We start from the raw sequence: 24407 nt of genomic DNA, 5'->3' as shown, positions 1-24407 counted from the left end.
TCTTGAACTCCTTATCCTTTACATTGTGTGAACATTTCATGACGAATCGTCCAGTAAAACTGCTTGAAATAAGATCTCTTTACTTTAAAATACATTAAGAGTAAATAATGTTTTTACCTTCTCCTGTAAAGATGCCATTCTGGGGATCCTTGTTTTTTTTGGGACAGTGACAGTATTGAAATGAATGCCAGCGCAACTGATTTACAGCTGTGATGCTACTGTTTCTTAGCAACAGGTCACATATGCAAAAAAATGCACCTCTCCTTTTTACGCATTAAGAAAAAGGGCAACGTATTATAAACTATAAGTGGTCTAAAGTCATTTTATGGCATACATGCAGTCAGTCAGTGTTCTAGAAGTACTGATGATACCCACGATATACAGAAGTGCACTGTCAACTAATTCAGCATGATAACAATAACACACTGTCATCCTGCCAGTCTCTAAATGCCAAATAAACCGAAAAAGTCACACATATTGAGTTCCCGTTCCACTGTGGTACAAACACAAGGACACAGGGCGCTGATGGGGTCCATGTTTAATTGATGTAGTTGTTAATGCATTCATTAAGTGTGACGGCCCAGCCGCAGCAGACTGGGGTAAACACTGCAGTTTGTTGGGGACAGATCCTGTAGGTGCAGCCTTAAAATCACCAAATCCATAATTCATTAGATGTCACTAGAAAGCAGTGACTGACCACAGCAGATAATACTTATATAGCTTGTGCTATATATCCAATTAACCAAAGCCAGCTCTGTTTCTTTAGGCACACAATTAAAGCATACAAACGAAGTATTCAAATAATTATCAAATTTATGGACTAAAACTGCTGGACTGCTTCCTTTTTATATGAATCCATCGAGCTCCCAGTTTTCCATGATGTAACGTAAAGCAAGAAAAGCTCAGCTGGGCTGTGGCACAGAAATCAGCAAGAGGAGAAGGAAGGTAAAAGGAAACAGTACGGTACCTGTACTGAGGAGAAGGGAGGCCTTTAGCATCGCAGGTGAGCGTGGCCTCTTCTTCAGGTAAACCCACAGGAACCATCAAATCACTGGGCTCCATTCGCCATTTTGGCCCATGGAACGATTTATAATCTAGACATTCTGATGAAAAAGAGCAAAGCAAGAACATGATTTCAGATGTCAGAGCAAGTCGTATACAGTCTTTAACAAATACTGTCAACACTTTACTGTAGGAGACTGTTTCTAAGGCTACATAAGCTCTACAAGACAACTGACATAGACCTACATAAACATTTATAAACACTTATTCCAGTCCTCATTTGTCATATAGTCGACACTGACCTAACAGCCAGGTGACATTCTACTTCTACTGAGGTCTGCACCAGAGTTCGGGTTTCGGTCACATCTTTATCTTTTTCATTTGGTTCGGTTGGTTTCATACTGCAGTGGTTTAACTATGCATGAGGGTGTTCTGTGTTCTTTGATTGGTCAGAAGTTTCACCCCTTTATATAATTTTAAATTTCACTAACTTATCATAGTATAAAATCCAGTTCTATCCTTCACTTCTACTCTTGATAAAATTATCATGTCTATTATTTTGTACTCATAGGGCCTGATTTTCCCAAAAGAGGTGCTAATTACCGGCAGTCTACCAACACTCTGCGCTGGTGGGGGTGACTAATTTAGTGGCTTATCTACTAAGAACTTCCATGCAAATGAACACAAGCGCAAACTGCGTAATTAACATATGAGCAGTGCAATGTAACCACGTGTTTGACTCACATGCTTTTTGCATGGAAGCTCGTTTCTGCCACGCTGAACAAACAGGCTGCGTCCCAAAACGCATATTTCAGCACTAAATGGTGTGTAAAAAATAGTGCACCACCATTTCACATTTAGAATTCGTGTCATATTATAAAACCCATGTTTAATTTCACTGAGCGCTTCCTGCTCAAGCTGGGAACCGTATGATTTTGACTTATGGTGAGGGCGTCTGTAGCTCAGTGCATCAAACCTTGTCTGTGACATTTCGGTAACAGAAGCCACAGAGCGAACCAGTAACTAGTAGCTTAGTGCAGCGACTGCAGAGACAAATAGTTTCATAATAGTTTTTGGGAAAAAAAACTGTCCAATCATTATACAGAGAACATCTGTTTTTTTATTTCCTTCTTCAAATTAAGAATAATATGAAATGGCGTGAATTCACAAAATGTTTTTTAATTAGAGTTAAACATTTTCTCTGTCTCAACAGCCACATTATCGCCAAAAGTAAGAGAAAATGAGGTTAAACGATGCACAGTCGGTTTTTACTACCAGCCTTAGTAAATCAGAATAAGTGGTTCAGTTAATAATCTCATCTCAGTATTTTGCTCTTATGAATGCATATGCAATGGGACAAAAGCGCACAAGAGCAGTGACCACCCCTCTGGTCTTACTGTCACTACTGAAACGTGCAATTAAGTAAACGTTTTTGGGGTTTAACGAAAATTATTATGAATTTATGTGTGTACAATTGTGTTTGCTATGTTTTCTCGACTTTACTACTGTAACGCTTTGTTCATAGGACGTCCTGCAAAATGCAGCAGCAAGAATATTAACAAGGACTAGAAACCATTTCTGAGTGCTGATAGATGATGTTCCTAATCGAGCTTTAAGATCATCCAGTGCTGCTGCTCCATATTCCACATATGAAACTTAAACAGAGGCAGTGTTTTGTTATTATGCACCAAAGATCTGGAACACATTACCAATAAACATCCATCAGACTCCGTCTGTCAATGTTTGTAAAAAACAGTTAAAGACGTATTTCTTTACTTCAGCGTTTAACTAGGATTTTATTGTTTCCTTTGTTTTTACTGGAATATTATTATTACTTTTATGTTCTTCTTAATTGCAATTTTTTATTGACTTTTTCTGCTATTTATTGTTTGTTTATTATATTTTGTTTTTATTCTTGATTATCTTTTCTTGCTCTGTTGTTTTTACTTTGTACTGTGAAGCACTTTGACCTGCATTTTTAATGTATGAAAGGTGCTATATAAACATACATTATTATTATTATTATTATTATTATTATTTATGTACTGGGTAGTGATTTTGAGTTCTGCTCAAAATTAGCCAAAATTTTCACTACTGAGACATTTGGTGAAGTTTTGGAGGCGTTATTATTGCACTGGCAGTGACAAAATGTTCAACCATTTATTTTAATAAAATAAACATAGTGAGGAAACTCAGAGCAAAGGTATTTTACTCTAAAATCCAAGTCAGTTACAAGGTGTTTTCAACTCTAAACCAACTTGGAAACATGATCGGTGTATAAAGTACCTCCAAAAGTTTGGACACACCTACTCATAACAGTTTTCCGCCCTCATGAATAAAAGCGAAGACAGCAGAACTATGAAATAACACAATGTCGTATGAGTGACGTGGAAACTGGGAAACACCTTAATGCCAGGAGGTCTGGGGGCGAGATTTATATGTGACTATTTACAGTTGGTTGAATTGTTTACTAGAAACTTCAACAGTGAAAATGAAATGAAAGTGCTGTGCTTTAATTACAGCACCAGTTTAATAACAAACAGAGCTTTTTGTTATAAAGCAAATGAGGCAGCTGCTTAAATAAATAAACAAACGACTGTGTACAAGGAAAAATGTTAACTTTTGCATAATCAAAATACATACTAGTCAGCAGCAAACAGTTGGTTGCTGTACTGACAGCATATTTTCACACTTCATGCATGTGTTACTTCCAGTAAAAAGGCTAAAGTGATATTATAGGGGCATATTTTATACAGCATCACTGAGCAGCGAAAAACAGACTCCCTGCAGGAGCCGGAAATATGGCTTGCAGGACAAAGCATTTTCATTACAGACCATTTATGCATTCAAAACAAATACTGTATTCAAACCGTTCACTCCCTTTGGAACGTGGGATGGATATGCCTATGAATTAACACACACGGAAATGTGCCACGACCATGAAAACTGTTAAACATTTAAAAACTGCACTATAAAACATTCTAATCTCATATACTGAGATAACTCAAAGTACAGCCCCTTTGTCTTGATGCAGCTTTATGCACCCTTGGCGTTCCCTCAAGCATCTACATGAGGAGCCACCTGGAATATTTTTCTAACAGGCCTGAAGGAGCTCCACGTATGCTGGGACCTTACCGGCTGCCGAAAAAACTACTTCATATTTAAATCTAAAACATTTTTGTGGAGATAAATTCATGCACTGACATCAAATTCAACATTTATATTTGTCTTAGAAACAAATTTGAAGCATGTAAATATAAGCCTTTAGATCAAATTACGAAAAACACAGTCAGGTGTGTTCAAACTTTTAACTGGTGCTGTGTGTATTATACAGTGGCGAACCGAGACCATTAAAGATAAGCCTTCTGTTCTATCAGCTGTAAATTCAAAGTCAGTCAAAACTGAGGACATGCTCATTTCTGCTATCGTCTATGGGATTCTACTTTTGTTTTTTGTCTGTTCTAGATTAAACATGGCCTTTTCAAGCTTGTAAAAGACAGTCCATGATTTATCTGAAGCTTGTAACATACATCACTGTTGTCAGAAGAAAACCTTGTATCTCCGTTTTTTGTCGTTTTTCAGTTTTTGACATTTGAAAATACCTGTTGTCCTTTACATTGTGTGTAAATTTCATTAAGAATGGACCAAAAAAAAACAGCCCAAAATGACTTGGAAAGATGTCTGGTTCCACTGACTTACATTAAAAGTAAAGTAGGTTTTTCCTTTTTCCTGTAATGTTATCATTTTGGAGATATGAGGTTTTTTTCTGACAACAGCGATATATTTCACCTTTTTACAGAGTATCCTTCAGTTAAGAGTTCTGGCATAGAGCTGCGCTGTTTTCCATTTGTAACGTCTGACTGGAACGCACTGGTCAGGCTACCAGCAGTATAGGCAGTTAGTGACATATCTAGGACATCCAGAAGGTCTAAAGGGACATTCTCACTAAATTGGTCCCGATCATTGGAAATCAATACATGATTGGTTGATGCAACTCTCACTTTCCAATTAGGTGAGTGGTTAATCTGACACATTAGGTCTTCAGTTCAGCCTCTGAAGTCCTAACCAATGGGAGAGTTAACTCAGCTGTATCTACCAAGACACCACGGAATGACCGGGCAACTCTTTTAAAATGTACCAATGAAATAAGAGCATTAATACAGTATTTGCGGAGTTTAATTACATCAAGCACAATGATTGTATTAAATAAAAACAAACAAAAATTGCAGACGTGTATGTGTTTAATGTATTTTTTTTTATTTCACAGAAATCATTAGGCCTTCTTTGAAGACCTAGAAGGCCCTGAGGGTCTTAGTGCATAACGGTATGGTGTTGTGCATTGAGTCCTAATTATTATAATGATAATCAGAATGCATTCAAAGCTTGATGGAATAGAGAATGGAAGGCTTGTTGTGCATCAGTTGCCACTGGAGAGTAATGAGGGTAAATATAGACCATATGCTGTGAGCTTACTCAAGATAGTTGGGTATTAAGATGTTCTGCATATGCTCTTCACTCTCTCCTCCTTAAAGGGCCCATATTGTACATTCCTCTTGCATTTTATTTGTTCCTTTGAGGTCCACTTATAACACCTGTGTGGTTTTATGCACAAAAATAATTTTTACACAAACATTTTCCAACCTGTCCTTATCCCTTAGAACAGGGGTGGTGAACTCTGGTGGACAGCCAGAGTCCTGGACAGTTCGGTGGTTTCCCACCTGAAACACACCTGATTCTACTCAGCAGCAAATTGCCAGGTTTTGGGGCTGTGTTAGCAGGAATATCACCAAACTGTGCTGGACACCGGCCCCCCACGACCGCAGTTCACCACCCCTGCCTTAGAAATAAACAGGCTGACTTCGTTACTGTGTCTTTAAGACTGATTTCAGATAAATGAGCTCTGTTCTGATTGGCTGCCCTGCTTTGCACTTCATTCAAAAAGCATTCCGAGTTAAAACACCCCTTAAAACTTCAATATGAATGGGCGGAGCGAAGCTGCTGTAGGCTGATCAGGGGTAAACAAACGTAAATAGACAGATGTTTGAGTTGGATCTTTTCTAAATGAGTTGACTATATGAGCTGGGTAGCGAATGTTTACTCCTTTATTTGTAAAAAGTGTGGGAAATTCGGTTTTCCGTGATTTAGGCCCTTTAAGAAGTGAGCTGACAGGAGTTTTCAAAAAACTGTTTTAATAGTTCAAGGCAGAAATGTACCAAATGAATAACTGTTCTAGAAATTTGCATTTGCTCTGCACACTGTGACTTTTTAACAGCAGAGCTGTCTCATTGATTTTCTTCCCACAGCTCAAAGACAGAACAGACAGAATTTCCTCAGCAATGCTCTGTATTGGTTTAAGGAACGGCAAAGCTAAAGCAAAGTCACAATACAGTATTATCTCACACGGATACAGTTTCAGAGGAAAATTTCTATTCCTGTATCTTGAGGGAGTGGAGCTATTAAAGTGTGACACTCTATTTCTGCTTCCTGAGAGAGTGTACTGGGGAGTCCCAACCCTTCCGCCAAACAATACCATTCATTTTCGAAATGACTGCACAGCTTAATTGCATCTTCTACAGGCAAGACAAAAATAACTCTCAATCTTGTTAGTTCTGGTATGTTTTTTTTAAGTTTAAGACTTTCAATCTGTAGAGTTTTCTATCAGTTGGACTCACTCGCTGGAGCGTATTGTGAGCTCTCTCTCTGTACAGCACTCGAACTGAAGATGAAGATGTACGGAAACCCAAATAAAGTTAACACGAATTGGAAATCATAGTACCGATGTATTCCAGAGGCTCTCTGAGCTAGCCGAGCGTTTCGGTCAATGATACATGGCGGTGGTCACTTATCTCACACTATACTGAGTTCTTTATGTATTTATATTAACATAGTGCTAAATTTTATTACAGTAAAACACAACATGCTTTCGTGAGCATGTCAACTGACCGACTGCATGTTTCATTAAAATGAGAGCACAACCCATTCTGCTCAATTGGATTTAGTGCATTTAGTGTAAATTATTGTTGAATTTTTGATGGCAGTATTTGAATGCGGCAGGATTAGTGCATTGTGTCCACGTGTCAAAATATTGTTATATGCATTGTGTAATTTATATATTTAATTTACAGTGTCTTTAAGTACTGTGTACCCTGTAATCAACACTCAGAAGAGGTTTCAGAGGTGAGCTAGTCATTATATTAACGTAGTGTCAGGATAGGCTTCTAACAGTGGTCATTAGTTTTGAAGGACTTAATTCGCATTTTCGCTCTGATACGCTTCTAACAGTAGACACTGGTTTTCATAGACCTATTTCTCACGGTTACTCTGATAGCCTTCTAACAGTAGTCATCGGTTACCATTGGTCCTAAATACCTCTGTTCAATGAAACACTCATTTTTTTCCTTTACTACTGTTTATTCATTGTCAATTCTTTGTTCTTTAATCATATTTTTCATGTTGTGCTATCCGGTGTCGACCAGAGGATGGGTTCCCTGTTGAGTCTTGGTTCTTGGTTCTTGCTCTTAGGGAGCTTTCCCTTGCCACTGTCACCACTGAGGCTTGGACCTGGATTTCTGTATAGCTGCCTTGTGACAGTGCCATTGTAAAAAGTGCTACACAAATCAATCTGAACTGAACTAAATATATGGGTGCAGGTTGATGTAATCAAATAGGGGTGGGCAATATGAGGATATTTTATCGTCACCATCATAAATTTTATTATTGTAAAACATAACACGCCTTCTTTTTGAGTCTGTGCGTAACATTAATATGTATGATGTGGTCTGAAAAACTTCAGCGAAATCCTGACTTTTAAATTGCCATTTCAGGCTTTACATGACAACTCACAGCAGCCCACGCGCACCACATACTAGCATGTTTTTAATGTTACCTCTTTCAATTTTAATCCATTGAGTAGCTTTATATGATGTGATGAGTTGTGCTTAATATGACTGGGGTTTGTCAACAAACCAACTGCATGTTTCATTAAAATGAGAGCACAATCAGTTCTGCTTAATTGGATTTAGTGCATAAGTGCATTAATAAAAATTAATGTTGAATTTTTGATGGCAGTATTTTGAATGTGGCACCACTAGTGCATTACGTCTGTGTATCAAAATATTGCTGTATAAACTGTGTAATATCTGTAAATATGGTCATATATTTTTGGCAAAAGTCCCACTCCTGTAATCAAAACTCAGAAGAAGCTTCACAGGTGAGCAAGTCGTTACATTTTGGTGGAGGATTACAGAGAAACAAGAATTACCACTTTTAAAGCTGCACTATGTAAGATTTGGGGATTTGGAGACCTCTCTGGTGAAGATGTGTAATTGCAGACAATGTGCAGAAGATGTCAATTGCTTTAGACCCCTTCACCAAGCAGATTAATCTGATGATCTCTGAAACTTTTTCATCAGCATACTGTAAATTTTGAATTTGAGACCTCCGCATTGAGCCGGACCCTCTTTTTGAGTCTGTACGTGACGTTACTGGGTATAATGTATTCTTAAAAATTCCAGTAAAATCCTGACTTCTAAAGTCTGACTTCTATTTCAGGCTTTACACGGCAACTCGCCATATATTTTAGCAATTTTTTAATGTTAAATTTTAATCTTACATAGTGCAGCTTTATATGATATGATGAATTGTGCTTAATATGGCCGGGGACGTGAACTAACAAGCTAAAAAATGTCCTTTTTGATTTCTGATTGACTTTAATTAAAGCAATTCTGCTTGAGGCAACACCTGCTTCGTCAAATATTTCTTGTCAAAAAAAAGTTTGCCCTGAGTTTGCCCTGAGTTCAGACTCCCGCTCTGTTGCATCATAACACAAACCTCCACCAAGTGAGCCAAAGCCAAATGAGCACCTAACAATTTTATGACACTCTGAAAAAGCTCAGTAAAGCTCTTCTACTGCAACAGCCTCTGTGCTGCCATTGGTACTTGTGTGTCCCTGATTTTTCACCACCCTCCTTAACTTTCTGTCTACCGTCAGACCTTTACGCTGAAGTTAGTTGATATAGTTGGAAAGCCGGTGCGGATGCAGCACAGGGGAAAATTACCAATTCATTTTACCTGTAAGATACTCCATGATTGATAGCAGCAAAAACTGTTTCCATAGTAACCTCATCTTCAGCTGCCAGAGGCGAACGAGACTCCCAGCATCCAGTAGGTCGTAAATGAACAGATGCTCACGGAGAAAAAAAGAGCAGAGCTTGACCTGCAAGACCAAGATTATGAGAAAAATTAGGAATAATAGAGTGTTAACTTCAAATAATCCCTTTAATTTCAGTATTTTTCTCCTAGCATGTATAACATTTGGATAGAAATAGGTAGATGAGTGCTACTTATGACAGAGCTTATGTACTAAACACTGCAGTAACAAGTACGGTAATGAGAAATTGTTACATAACTATTCCAGTAAGCTCTTCTTATAATGCTAATGACTAACACTGCCTAGCTGTCTGTCTTGCTTTTCTTGCATTGATGTGACCAATACAACAACAGAGAACAGCAGATGAGCACATGTTCCGTCACAAAAAGATCCAATTCCTCATAACTCAGCACCGCAAACCGACCACAGATTTGACTGAGACTGAACATTGAGAAACACGTCATTTAACAGATGTAGCAGGGAAGTTAAAATGGGAGAGGAAGAGTCACCAGCTTTATCAGGCTTCTCTTGTGACACTTTCTCAACATGGTATTATACACTACATCACCAAATGTATGTGGACACCCCTACTAACCACTGAGTGCAGGTGCTTTATCCACACTCAGGGGTCTAAAATCAAGCACGAAGCTATGGCAAGCTCCATAAACAGACACAGGCATTAGAATGTCACTTCAACCCTTGTGTGGTGTTCATGTGTTTTACTCAGTGGTCAATACAGCCATAACAATTTATGTAAAACTACCAGATGTTTAAAATATTACAAGTGTCCAGCGTAGGGTTCTCCTTTAGCAGCTGTAGCCAGTCAGCAGCCTGTCCATGCTGTCCACCCTCACACAGACCCACACACACACAGACACACACACTAACAGCAGGCCATGTAGGAGGAGAACAGAGTGAAGGACACAGCACCTCCACACTTTTACTCCCCGCAGGTTCAGCCCAACACCACATGTGTAATATAAATGTGTGGGGGGTGAACAGAGAGAAGACACTGAAAATGGGTTATTTTATATGTTCTTCATTGAAAATGAGCAAAGGCCAAGAATCTGAGGTTGAAATAATAATAAATCACATAATTAATAATATAAAAATTCATTAATAGAATAATAAATCACAATTTTTTCTTTTGGTAAACATTGAAAAGGGGTCCCACAGACCCCAACACCACACATGGGTTAAAGTGGGGCACTGTCAAAGCAGTTCACCTTTGCAACATGTCAGTTTGTGAAATTTCTGCCCTGCTAGAGCCGCCCTGGTCAACTGTAAGTGCTATTACTATGAAATGGAAGCATCTAGGAGCAACAACAGCTCATCCACGAAACAGCAGACCACATAAACTAACAGAGGGGCTGTTTTTCAGGGTTTAGGCTTAGTTGCAGCACAGGGTGATGCTAATGCTACAGCATACAAACACATTTTAGACAACTGTATGCTTTGGTTTGATGAGTTTAATGTGGAGGAACTCCAGTGGCCTGCACAGAGCCCTGACCCCAACCCCACTGAACACCACTTGGATGAATTGCCATGCTGACTGTGAGCCTGGACTTCCCGTCCAACATCGGCGTATGACCACGCAAATGCTTTCTCACTTTTACCCCCCAAGTATCACACATATTTTAGCATTAGCAGCAATAAAATATTAAGTTTAACATGATGGCAGCGACCACAGCGACGTCATGACGAAATAAAGCTGGGCTACCCTGGAACATTCTGAAACTAACCACCTCACAGCCCACGATGCAGTAGTCCCAAATCGCCTCCTCCTCAATTAGAAACAGGTGGAGAACTGTCAGGGTCTGTATCAGCTTCCCATAGCCTATTAGATGCGTCAGAGACCACACACATTAAGAGGGGGGACGGTTCGGTGAGTCCGGGATTTCCATCTATTCTATTTTATTAAGAGACTGCTGTGCTCTTTTAAAGCCACTGGGCTTGATTTGAAAAAAATTTGGATGGCGTTTAATCAATTAGTTTAACCTGCCAGTAGTGAGAGAGTGTGAGAGAGAGAGAGGGAGGGGGGGGGTGGGTGAAGCAGAACTAGAAAGGGGAGGAATTGATTATTTTCAGTTGTGAAATTCTATATGCTTTTATCTTGTAATTAAGGATGTCACTATTAGCAGCTGAGTGTTTTATTGATTATTTACAAAACAGTTATTTATAAATCTGATTGGCTGAGCTGTGTTCAAAGACACTGCAAAATGCTTGATATGCGTTCACCTATGACCGCCTCACAACAGCTGTTAATGGACTGTTACGCTGCTCCCATTGACCAGCGAATGTATTGATAAAGATGCAGTAAGTTAACAGGCCTAACAGCTCTTCCATTACAGCACATGGTGCTTTATACATGAACTAGTCTGAGGGACTCAGATGTCTTTACAGTGGTGGTGATAGAAACCACTGGTTGTGATGTCTACAACAGACATACAGCCATTTTATTTACTGTCCAAAATGAACCTACATGTGTCTTCTGAGTTATTTATCTATGTTTCTGTTTGTCTCTGTTGGTATTTCGGGCTGCATTAGCACAAAAATGCAAGACAGACGGCTCTTACTAGTCATCAGTGTTTGAGAAGAGTTTACTAGAATAGATATCAGAGAGGGCGGGAAGATGAATGATTATTAAAATTGAACCTTTAAAGTGTGCAATTTTTGTAGGAGTGTTGTCTTAACAAGTTTTAAGTGGGACAATTTATGGCACACTACAGTCAGCATTCCAGCCTTAAGTCCAGAAATTGGACGTGCTGGTCTTCTGGGTGAAAAAGGCTTAATTTATACAAAACAATCACATTTAAATCACAGCTGCAATACCGGTCAGAAAAAAAGCCTTTTAGCTCTAATTTCAAGTCAAAACCTTAAGACAGACAGACAGACAGACAGACAGATAGACAGATAGAAATGTATTGATCCCGAAAGGAAACTGCAGTAACCCAAAACTACTGTAAAGCAATGCCTCATCAGGCATCAGGCAATGTGTTCATAACCATTTCATGTAACAGCTTTTCAGATATCTGGTTCCTATCACCACCAACTCTGACTTAGTAAGTTTCTCTAGAATGACCTTGCAAACTGTGCATAGCCTTTCATTCCAAAATAATGGACAAAGATAAAGAAAGAAGACTTTTAAAAGATGTTGTTAACAAAATATATAAACACTGTGGCAAAAAAGCACTAGGTGACAAAAAGTGTGTCCTTCAGGCTGTTTCTTACTGTCAGAGACCTGTAGTAGAATGTAAAATATGCATTATCATCATGCAAATTGCCAACTAATTATTGCCAAATTACAAAGAAGGTAAATTTTAATCATTTCTTTTTTAGACAATTTAATCAAATAATTGCTATTTGTGCCCTACTCAGATTTTATTCTAGAGATCCAGTCCATGTAGTTCTACAGTTACAGACTGTAGTCCATCTGTTTCTCTGATACTTTGTTAGCCCCCTTTTACCCTGTTCTTCAGTGGTCAGGACCCCCATGGACCCTCACAGAGGAGGTACTAACACTGACGTGGCAGTGGTGTGTTAGTGTGTGTTGCGCTGGTCTGAGTGGATCAGACACAGCAGTGCTGTTGGAGTTGTTAAACACCTCAGTGTCACTGCTGGACTGAGAATAGTCCACCAACCAAAAATATCCAGCCAACAGTGTCCTGTGGGCAGCGTCCTGTGACCACTGAGGATGACCAACACAAACTGTGCAGCAGGTGGACTGACAAGGTAGGAGTGTCTAATAGAGTGGACAGTGAGTGGACACAGTGTTTAAAAATTCCAGCAGCACTGCTGTGTCTGATCCACTCAGACCAGCACAACACACACTAACACACCACCACCACGTCAGTGTTACTGCAGTGCTGAGAAGGATCCACCACCCAAATAGTACCTGCTCTGTGAGGGTCCATGAGGGTCCTGACCACTGAAGAACAGGGTAAAAGGGGGCTAACAAAGTATCAGAGAAACAGATGGACTACAGTCTGTAACTGTAGAACTACAAAGTGCTCCTATATAGTAAGTGGAGCTGATAAAATGGACAATGAGCGTAGAAACAAGGAGGTGCTCATAATGTTATGCCTGATCAGTGTAAAAGCACACCTAACACATCTACAAACACAGCTGTGTAGTGCGTAATCTTCTGGCCAGTGCAGGCTTAGCAGGCCACCTCTTGAAGGGAAATTATTGTCTACTTGTGTAACTGCAGGAATAGCGGGTCTCAGGAAGGATTTCTTTAGTCTTTCAAGTTTCACGAAGCTGTTAGTGAGAGCAAGTCTGTAAAAATTGGATTTACATGCTCCAAGTCTTCTCTGAAACAAGCCTGCATGTCATGTCTCTTGCTAAGCAGTCTTAAAGTCGAGCTCACAGCTACGCAAAGACTGGAGACTGATCAGCCTGAATGTCAGCAAACTGCCCTCTCTCTGGACAGAGGACATGACATGCAATTACGGATTCTGCTGCTGGTGGTATTCCAGTCCATATTGATCAATTTGCTTAAAGACCTCTCAAAATAACGCACCTTGTAGGTGCAAGTCAACACTAAACGCCCCAGACAGGACGCTTTCTGGTCTACGGCAACTCAAGCATCCAAGAAGTGAATCTCCTTATAGTTCTCTAGCAGTTTCACTGCTCATGACTCTACAACCCAATTATGAGCAATGCGTTTCAATTATGAGCCAATCCTTTCTCCTCTTGTGTTCTTCCATGACAACTGTTGCAAGGGTTCCTTTATTTAGAACTGATACATAACTATGAATTTCCATTTTAAAATGCTTTGCTATCACGCTGCACTATGTTATTATAGCTGATCGAAACTAGGCAGGTTGCAAATAACTATGAATTTTAACATGATTACATAACGAGAAACTACAGATGCTCTGATATGGGAATTGCGGGCTGCGATCCAATATTTTTCATGCATATATAGTCTCAGTTTTTAACAGCCGATAAGGTGAGCTCCTGCCTTGTTGGAACGAAAACCCACAGCTACAGCGGATGAGATTGGGCACCCCTGGTTTACGTTAGTTCAATATTTCAAACAGTATTTGATCATGTATTTATTGTGCTCCAGTTAACATAGAATGTTTGGCCAGTGCTAGGCTGGACCTCTAAAATAAAGGTTTTCCACTTTAAAGTGCTTTGCCATCAAGCTGCACTATGCTATTATAGCTGATCGAAACTAGGTAGGTTGCATGCAATTTTTGCATGATTACATAACAAAAAACTACAGATGCTCCAATATTGGAATTGTGGGCTGCTATTCAGTATTTTTCATGCACATATCTGCTGACGCTGATGTCTATAGATATATGTCTGAACTCTACACCCCACCAGATGTCAGCAAACAGCCTGTGGTTCTTATGTTTTGGTTGTTATTGGAATAAACAGATTCTAATCTGTTTATTCCAATAAAAGAAACACAGAAATACTACTGCAGCCTTCTAAAGACAAGAAGCGCCAGCCTGTGCAGCAGATAACACAGAGTGCAGCTGTATCACTATCAGTGATCTATAGAGAAACTGTTTCTAATGTAAATTGCACACCTACAATGCCTTTTGTGCTCTGGCTTCTAAGTTTAATCTAATGCAGATGAGTGGTGCTCAGAGGCCTTGAGCACCGCGCTGGATGTACCTTTATTTAAAACAGTCTTTTCAAATTTCTGGATGCTCAACATTGTCCGCCTCTTTGCAGGGTTGGAAGGTGGGTGGGGTACTTTTATTTTAGAGTTCCAGCCTAACACAGCTCTAACATTCTACGTTAACTGGAGTATAATAAATAGATCAAATACTTGTTTGTACAGAGCCCTGCTGGTGACATGCCATATAAATAAAAATAATGCGTGGCCACAACTTAGTAGGTTAAATTAAGTGACCCTTATTTCACCTCTGCATTTAACACATCCGTGCAGTGAAACACCACATACACACTACTGAATGCACACACTAGGGGGCAGTGAGCACACTTGCCCGGAGCGGTGGGCAGCCCTATCCATGGGGGTTAGGTGCCTTGCTCAAGGGCACTTCAGTCACGTACTGTTGGCTCTGGGGATCGAACCAGCGACCTTCCGGTCACAAGACTGGTTCCCTAACCTCCAGCCCATGACTGCCCCATAAGACGTGGGAACAAGATAATTAAGTTGTGGCCATGACTTAGTAAGGCATAGGAGCGAGATCATTACGGAGCCCTGCTTATGACATCCCATATAAATAAAACATAATGCGTGGCTACAACTTAGTAAGGCGTGGGACCGAGATAATTAAGTCGTGGCCACGTATTAGGATCTCGTTTCCACGCCTTACTAAGCCATGGCCATGACTTAATTATCTCGTTCCCACACCTTACTAGGTTGTGGCCACAAATTATTGATATTTATTGACACGTCATCAACAGAGCTCCATACTTTTGAAATACTGGACTCATATAAACCCGAGGTGTCCAATCTTATCTGCAAAGCCAGTTCAGCTGTGGGTTTTCATTCCAACGAGGCAGGAGCTCATCTTATCACTGAAAACTGAGACTAACCGATTAAACAAGTGGAATCAGGTGCGCTCCTGCTTGTTTGGAATGAAAACCAGCAGCCATGGATAAAACCTGACAACCCTGATGTAAACATCTGTTGCCAAAAGCTTTTTTTTTTAAGTATTTTATTACTTTGTTTTACCATGATATTAGAATCATATTCGTATTGGCCAATACTGATATGATTTTAATATCACGGTGCATCTGACTGTTCCTAACATTGTGAGCTTTCACGCATACATAATAAATAAAATTTGAAATAAATAATTTCCTGAGAAAATCTGAGCTGTGCGCTACAATAGCTCATTAGGTTGAGCCAAAAGTTCTGTAAAGCTTATCCAACCCCTGAACTGTTACTTTAACCCTTTACTGTTCTGCTCAACCATTTGGTAGAGCACAGTATATATGCCACAAAGTGCCATCTCGACCGTTTGGTAGACATGAATATTATAAAAATTGTGGGGTCAAAAAACCGAAAAAAAAAACACCAATTGTTTTTATTATTGCCCCAAACAAATAAAAAATACCAAAAAAAAAAAATCATTGCTTTTTTCTTGGTGAGGACATTAAAAGGTTAAAAAAGCGCAAGTTAAGTTACGAAGGAATACGTCTCTGTCGTTTGGGAGTAAGCAGCATTTTTTGACTCGGGTCTAAATTCAGGACTATCCAAAAGGACAAGAGCTAAGAGACAACCCTCACTTTTGGCTTGAGCTGTCTAGGTAACTGAGAACTTTCCACCAATGCTAACCAGTAAAAACACTTATTCATTAATTATTTTACATGATCAGCCTATCATGTTGTGTTTCCTCATTTATTTTTGCAGAGCAAAGCTGTTGAGCACTGAGCGTTCTCGTCTGCGTATGCTGAGGCACTTGACTCTGTCACCTGACCATGCAGATTCCTGACTGGCTAGTAAATCGCTGAGCGACAGGGAAAGAAAAAGAAAACCCACTATTCTTCCCTCCCAACCTTTAACAACAATGCAGCCAAACACATTCGCAGGCAGTCAGGCCATGGGCGACAAATGGCAGAACCGAGACCCTGAATCCAAGGTCCAGTGCACAGCTCTGCAATTCTAAACAGCGCTTCAGCTGAGAGGAAGTTTTGGGCCACAATGCAGATACTGTAAATGGAACCTGAGTATTTGGCATTTCACATACAACGAGAAATTCTGTACTTTTCAAAAATTCTGGTGCACACAGAAACCCTATGGCCTCCAGACCCAACAGATGACTGGAATTTATCTATTTGGTCCAAAGCTGCATTCAATTAGAACAGGGCTTCCTCAAGAAGCGGTCAGAAAATGGCTATAAAATGTACTATTTAGTTTTTGTATTGTTTATTTTTTTATTTTGCATTTATTTCAATCTTAGTGTTTCTTTGTTTACCAGCACTTATAAATGGCTTTACATATCATTTTCTGAGACACCTAAGACTTCTACACAGTACTGTTTTAATGCCGTCACACTGGTGTTGCTCTGAATGTCAATATATAACTTAAATACTCATATCTGGTAGGACTGATTGATTAGGCAAAATATCTAATGACAATTTTTCTGACCAATATCATGACTGTGATTTAAATTGCAATTACTTTCTATAAATTGAAGTCCAGGCCTGTTTTTTGGCCAAGAACACCAGCATATCCACTTTTTGTGGTTTGAGGCTTTAACGCTGGTCATAGTGCACCACACTGCCTGCTAGCTGTGGCTGTGATGTCAGAACTTATGGATATAGGTTGCTTCTGATTGGTCCATCTCAATTACAAGAAGTTCACAAGTTCTGTCTTAGTAGTTTAACATTCACCCCTTAAATGGAAATTCCACAAATATTTCAAAATGTATGCATAATTCAACCTTTAAGAACAAAGTCATTCAGAGTGGTTTGATGTGAAATGCTTTATTCTGGAGAATCTTACTGACTGTTTTCTGATACAAATATAACCATTTTATTTACTGTCCAAAATGCCCAGTGAACCTACAGGTGTCTTCTGAGCCTTTATAAGTAATGTTTATTATTGTAAAACAGTGGTAAATTTGAAAAAACTCATCTTCTTTGGGTGCTATTTTGCCTTACAATGACCAATATGCACATCTCCGCCAGGTTTGGTCCTAAAATGCATTTTAGCCCAAAACCTTCTAACAACTATCGTAAAACAATGTCATGTTAATCCATTTCATAGAGTAACTTTTGATGACGGAGCTTTTAGAGGTATTAAAACACTTCAGCTGTCTGGTTCCTATCACCAGTACTGTAAACAATCTGGACTTGATGAGCTTCTCTAGAATGGAGCGCTTCATAACAAAACACACCGAAAAACTTTGTTTATATCTTAACCACTACCTGCAAGGTAGGTTACAATAAAATAACACTTTTTCAAATTGCGCTTAATCTTTCAGCCTTATTATGTTTATACATAATACTTATTTTACAGTGCAAAACATGATAGCAGTTAAGTTTTGTGGCCAAGATCACGTGAATATCTGAAATATTAAACATTTATTCTGAATTATACACTATATCACATACTGAACATATCATAGATATAGTCAGTAGTTAAAGAACACTGACTACCTTCATGTTTCACTACAAACTGAGCATATTTAGACCTGGTTAACTGGATTTAGTGCAGTGTGGTTTGTAAAACATTGAATAAAAATCATTGTAGTTACAGGTTTATTATTATTATCATTATTATTATTAGTAGTAGTAGTATAGTATTTTTATATGTGGCACTACAAGCTCCAGTTTGTCTATTCCAACTTATTAAATCTCAGAAAAACAATATGTCATGATAAACATTGCGTATCATGAAAACGTCTTTGAGTATCGAGATATAATATTTTATGCCATATCGCCCACCCCACTACATCCTCGGCAGAAGCCAGAACTACTCTGCAGTGCTTTCATGGGGAACCAGTGAGGGGAACATACTCATAAACTTTTCACCTTATCACCATTGATCACCATGATATTGTTCTTATAATTATTATTATGAAAGGAAAGATCCTGATATTAAGGGAAAAAAACTGGAGCGCTCCTTTAAACCACATTTGAATAAACAATTTAACGCTTTTGTACTTGCATTTCAAAGATTCTTGAATTACTTTGCTCAAAGCCCCCAAAGGATAGAGAAGTCAAGTTGTCATAAAACACAGCTTTGAAATATTACTCTGACCTTAAATTACAAGGTCTCCCCTTTTTAAAAAAAAGCTCTCGAGCAGTTATAGGCTGAACAATTACGGATCCTGGCTCTGCTGAATTACAGCCTATGAATGAGAAATGAATCTGGTCATACTCCAGATCTTCGGTCAAATATTCATATCTAATGCATTCATTACACGGCATTATTGATCCAACATGCTTTTATTCTGCATTATTCACAAGCTAGACCGGGCTGCCGTGTTTTTTGGGGGGGGATGCTGCCGCTTATATAAAGGCACATCTTTGCGTAATGGTCAGATTGAGTGATTTTCTCAATTACTGAATTGTGGAGAGCAATTTGGTGAGGACAGATGTTATATTTGTATTCATTTATTTAATTCTTTCACCGGGTTGATGACACATGAAATGAGGCTGGGGAAAAAAAGCCATGAATATCTATTATGTCCGTTTAACGCAGCAACAAATGCCGTTAGAGGGCCGTTTCATAACATATCAACCTGTGTCAACTGCCAATGCCAAGTAGACAATTGCTATTGCCACATATATTCAGGGGCAACACTGCACAAAGCTGACCCCATCTATAAAAGAGAGCCTCGTACAAAGAGCTATATGCCGATGACCGCTGTGCGACTATGAATAATAGTTATGGCGGGCGTAACGGAATAAATCCCAGGTAGTGATGAGTGAGTGTTTCAGCCCTGCTATGACACAAAGCCATTAATAACAGCCTATCAGCCTCTCTCTCTCGTACCAGAGAGCGGCCTCTACGGATGCTGGAGCACACCACCGAAATAGCAAATGAAAGAGGCAGCAGCGGGGGAAGAATACACAAAGGCGAGGGATTCGCGCTAATCACCCTTCGCTCTCTTCCTCTCTCCTCGCCCGCAGGCATTTTACATCAAAACAGATGACAACTGGATCTAATAGTGACACATTGGTTTAGCCTCGAACGCGTAGAAGATGGCTCTTTCTCAAGCCCTCCTGACAGGACCAGCATGTACAAGCAGCCCCGTTTCAAACGCTAAAGGTGTGAAAACAATAAGTAGAAAGTTTTACTGCTAGTCACAACCCAAATCCATCAGTCTTTCATCTGGAGAAGCACGGAAATGAGTGGACTGCAACAAGTGAAACTGAACCGGCCTGAAATATAAAAAAAACCCTTTGACAAAATAGATTTGTTGTCCACAGTGATTAAATAGCACATCACACATCTACACCTTAATCACACGTCTATTCGAACACTATGAGGGGGAGATGCAGGAGAGAATAAAAAGGGTCCACCTGTGGCCGACAAATCTGATTTCAAACAGCTTCGGCGTGTGCGGCCTGCTGCTGACTGCACAAAAGCAAGGATGCTGTAGTGCAAAGACTTGCAAATTTAATATGACAAAGAGCACAGTGACAATGTAATCTGCCCACCGGAATTCCAACAAGTTCTTGCTTTTCATCAGCGACAAGAAATCCGAGCAGGTGCATCAAACAAGCAGATGGGATTGCGTTCTTCAAATCAAGATTTTCTCAAATATATATAAAAAAAGCATAGTTTCGATCAAATTCTTTATTCTTACCAGCACAATCTACATGTGTCTTTGCTTTACAGACAAAAGTACACTTCAATTCAGGACCATTTGAGCGTTCTTTCATTAACAAACCTGTCTGGCATCTAGGCTGCCAGCCTCAGGTGGCTTTCTCCTATAAACAATCCTTTTGGAACACCTAGGCTAACGATTATTGTAAAATTACAAGAAATAACTGCGACAATGTTTAGGCGATGCTGGACTACAACACAAAATTGTTTGTATTTTATTTATTTTACTGCATTCATATCTTTACAGGAATAAGTGTTACATTTCTCTGTAATGCTTGTCGAAGTGGATCCAGTCCCTGTTTCTTTGTAACGTTTGTATATCAGCACTGGCATCAGCTCCCGTATTGGTGCATCCCTGTTCTGCGTAACAGGGTGTAAATGGACAGGCGCTCACAGGGGTCGACTGCCTTGTGCCTTGGGGGCTGCTTTAAAAATGCAGGCTAACCTACTAAGGTTACGTGGCTACAGGAACTTCTCTGCAGTGGCGCCAACGCCAAGCCGTGGAAAAGACTCTCTGTCCACATTTACTGAAATCACTGCAATATTTTTGGTAGGAATGCACAACGATGTCTTATTGATCATTTAAAAATAGTGCCATCAAACAGATGTTTAGATTTGGCCAATAATACAAACTGAAACTTGATAATTTTACTCAATTTTTAACACAATGTTTAGGCGATGGTGGCCTTACATCACAAAATTGTTTGTATTTATTTTACTGCATTCATATCTTACTGGAAACAAGTGTTTAATATTTCTGTAATGCTACTCTAAGTGAATCTAGTCCCTGTTTTCATTGAACGTTTGTATATCAGCACCGGCATCAGGAGACACATGCATGGAAAATATCATCGGTATTGGCCCACAGCTCCCATATTGGTGCATCCCTTGCTCTGGGTAAGTCTTTTAAGCCTATTACAAGTTACTTCATGGTGTTCTTTGAGGTGCAAAATGTTTGGGAAAGCCAGTGCAGTTGAATTTGCTCATAAAGCTTCCGGCCACCCTGCATGCAATGTAGAATATGCCAAAACTCAACTCAAAGTAAGGATTTCATGCCTGTCACAAGTTCATCTACACTAAACACTGAGCTACGCTTAGCTGCTAGGCTAAGCACTACGTGGTAATTACGAGGGGACACGCTCCCTTCATTAAACATGCTCCCTTAAGCCAAAGACACTCATTAGGACGGAAAAAAAGGAAACTACGAGTGGTTTCAGTACCCACAATCCATTCAAATTCTACACCACCACTCAACTAATAAACCTCCTTAAGGATTCCATTCCCATGGTCCACTCGGCCACCGAGGGTTTAAAAGAACGGCTGCAACCAACAACATTCAACAACTCTGCTGGAGTGTCGTCTGTGTCTGACATATTGGAGTAAAATTGTTCCATGTGATTTTTTTATTTCATTTTGCAATGCTATGAATAAATTAGCATACTCAACAAAGAGATACAACAATAAAGACATCTTTTAAACTGGGCTGATGTCAGCAGAAAATGCTGGATCGGATATCAGAGGGAAAAAAAAGGAATGAATCCAATTCAATCATAACAAATTGCATTGTTAGCTGTGCATTTCTTCCTGTGGGGCAGTAAAGTGTTTGAGCAGTTTGAACTGCTTAGCCTGCTTTTAGATGCTCGTCTTAAATGAAGTGCTTCAATTAAAAACAGCTCATTTTAAAGCTTTGGATCGGAATCAGACGATATTCAAGGACTCAATACCAGCATCGGAGAGTAAACAGTGATATAGTGAGAACTCAACCATACTAGCTGAGTGCAAAAAGGAATGAACCTGCTATGAATCAGTTCTCGAGCAGCCTTTCTACAAGATAACCACTGTAGAAAGAGGCTGTTATGGACATTGCCGTTATGCCTTCTCCTGGTATTGACCAGCACAGCTGCCTCGCTCGTGTTAGGACCGAATTCCAAATGTAACCTGGGTCAAAATGAGAAATAGTTCTTGGCCGTTTTGTTGACTTAACTCCAACGAGAGCTTCTCACAGGTAACGTATTCCTCTGATGAATAATTCAGGTGAAATCAGAAACCATCCCTGCCCATTAAATATTCAGAAGCATATTACAAGCAGCATTTCTGGAGGAAGTGGTCAGGCCCCTCTTGGCCAGCTGAGGAGAATACGATCTAGGCTGAATCACGGAGAGCCTCAGCATCAGCACCGGCATCGGCACAGAGAAGTTCTCTGGAGGAAAGGCTTCCAGCTGGCCTCACAAAGGAGAGCCAGCACTGAGTTCTGGACCTTGCTGCAGTCTGGATCAATCTGTGCCCCCCCCTCCTCCTCACCCTTCCTCACCCCCCCCCCACCCCCATCCCTCTGAATCAAACAGGGTTTAAATGGACAGGCGCTCACAGGGGTCGACTGCCTTGTGCCTTGGGGGCAGCTTTAAAAATGCAGGCATACCTGTGTGTTTGTGCAGCATCTGCGCAGTAAGGTTAGGTGGCTACAGGAACTTCTCTGCAGTGGCGCCAACGCCAAGCTGTGGAAAAGACCCTCCGTCCACATTTACTGAAATCACTGCACCTCGGGGTCCCTCGTTAGTAGTTAATACAAAGCCCCTCCATCCATGTCGACACAACAACACATCACACAGCACAGGTACACAACGTGAACAGCCAGCGGGTCCTCGCCTCGACAAAGCCTAATTAGGAGCGGTGCTGTGAGCCGTTAGGGCTGCTAGGTTGTGAATGAAGTCCTTGATGTGAAAGGCTGAATGAATGAGACGGTATGCGCGTGCGACGACTTCAAAGCTAACGCGTGAGGGGGAAATGGAAATGGAAACAAAATCGCACTTCACCCAACTAAACGCCGTGTTTTCCTCCGTCCGAGCGGTCTTCAGTCTGCGCTCCACAGGCGAGAGAGGACGCTGAGTGAGGCGGACATGGTAGGCACCGGTGTGCGGTCACCAGCGAGGCACCCCGAGGCTCCTGAGAGTGAGGGAGCCCGGAGAGCGAGGACAAAACGCGGGGTGTGTTGAGCTAGCCAAGCCAGGAGGCAGGCAGGTAGGTGTGAGGGGGCAGCAGAAAAACGCCCCCTTTCCCCTCCTCTCGGTTCCTCACCTCCACAAAAACGCTCCACGGCTCCAACGACCGGAGGAAGCGAGAGCCGTTAACGGGCTCCGGTCACCGCTGAGGGACGCGGACACAAACAAACCCCTCCTCCGGTCTCACCGAGCCTCAGCCGCTGGAGTCCTGGCCATGGAGACAGAAGGAGACGTTGTGTGCGCCTGGATTTACATTCTGTGGGTCGAGTCAGCCTGGAGACGAGCAGGAGGGGAGAAGAGTGAAGAGAGAGAGAAAAGGCGACGAGAATCGACGAGCAACGGCGCCACCAGCTGACCAGAAAAAAATGAGACTTGTTGAAGGAGGTAAAGGGGGGTTTCCGCGGATTCTTCAACCTTTCTACGTGATTAAATCGTTGGTATTAGAGAAACTGGAGAGAGTCAGAATGGTTCACAGTGGTGGTGATGGGAACCAGACGTCTGAAGAGTTGAACGCCTTTAAAAGCTGTCTCACAGAAACTTATCATTCTACAGAAACGTCCATTCTTGTGTCCCTAGCCTTTACAGATCTACTACACATGAAAAACATGTTAGAGTTACAATTTATTTATATATTTTTTAGTTATTTTAACAATTACACCTTCTTGATCCATCAATTTAACAATATTGGTTTTTAAATCAATCATATAGAATTCCAAGCACCACAGAGGAGCTCGTCCTCAGTCATGTGTGAAGGCTGAGGCCATATTTTGAGGTAAAAAACATGTTTTTCTGCTATTTTAACTGCAATAATCTATACATGACTATGGAATATATGATTTAAATGACATTAAAGAAACGAATAAATATTATAAAATATATAATCAAAGTTGTTGTCCCCAGGAGTCGTGTCACTGGTGTTACTGCATAACAAAAACTCTCTTATTTTGAAATAAAAGTCACACTGATGACATCACTTGACTTC

General features: G+C 40.3%; 1 protein-coding gene across 1 annotated transcript in view; it reads right to left on the bottom strand.

Annotated features, from left to right (window-relative positions):
• Window positions 1–23632, bottom strand: part of cntn3a.2 (contactin 3a, tandem duplicate 2) — a 117891-nt gene extending 94259 nt beyond the window's left edge. The window contains exons 1-3 of the mRNA XM_036591925.1: window positions 23502–23632; window positions 9073–9217; window positions 968–1103 (exon numbers count right to left, since the gene is read on the bottom strand). Of these exons, the coding sequence (XP_036447818.1) occupies window positions 968–1103; window positions 9073–9127 (191 nt within the window). The 5' untranslated portion in view covers window positions 9128–9217; window positions 23502–23632. The remainder of the gene's footprint in view (window positions 1–967; window positions 1104–9072; window positions 9218–23501) is intronic.
• Between the last annotated feature and the right edge of the window lie 775 nt (window positions 23633–24407).

Source organism: Colossoma macropomum, unplaced genomic scaffold, assembly GCF_904425465.1.
Source record: "Colossoma macropomum unplaced genomic scaffold, Colossoma_macropomum, whole genome shotgun sequence".
NCBI lineage: Eukaryota > Metazoa > Chordata > Actinopteri > Characiformes > Serrasalmidae > Colossoma > Colossoma macropomum.
This window is presented reverse-complemented; position numbering and strand designations above follow the sequence as displayed.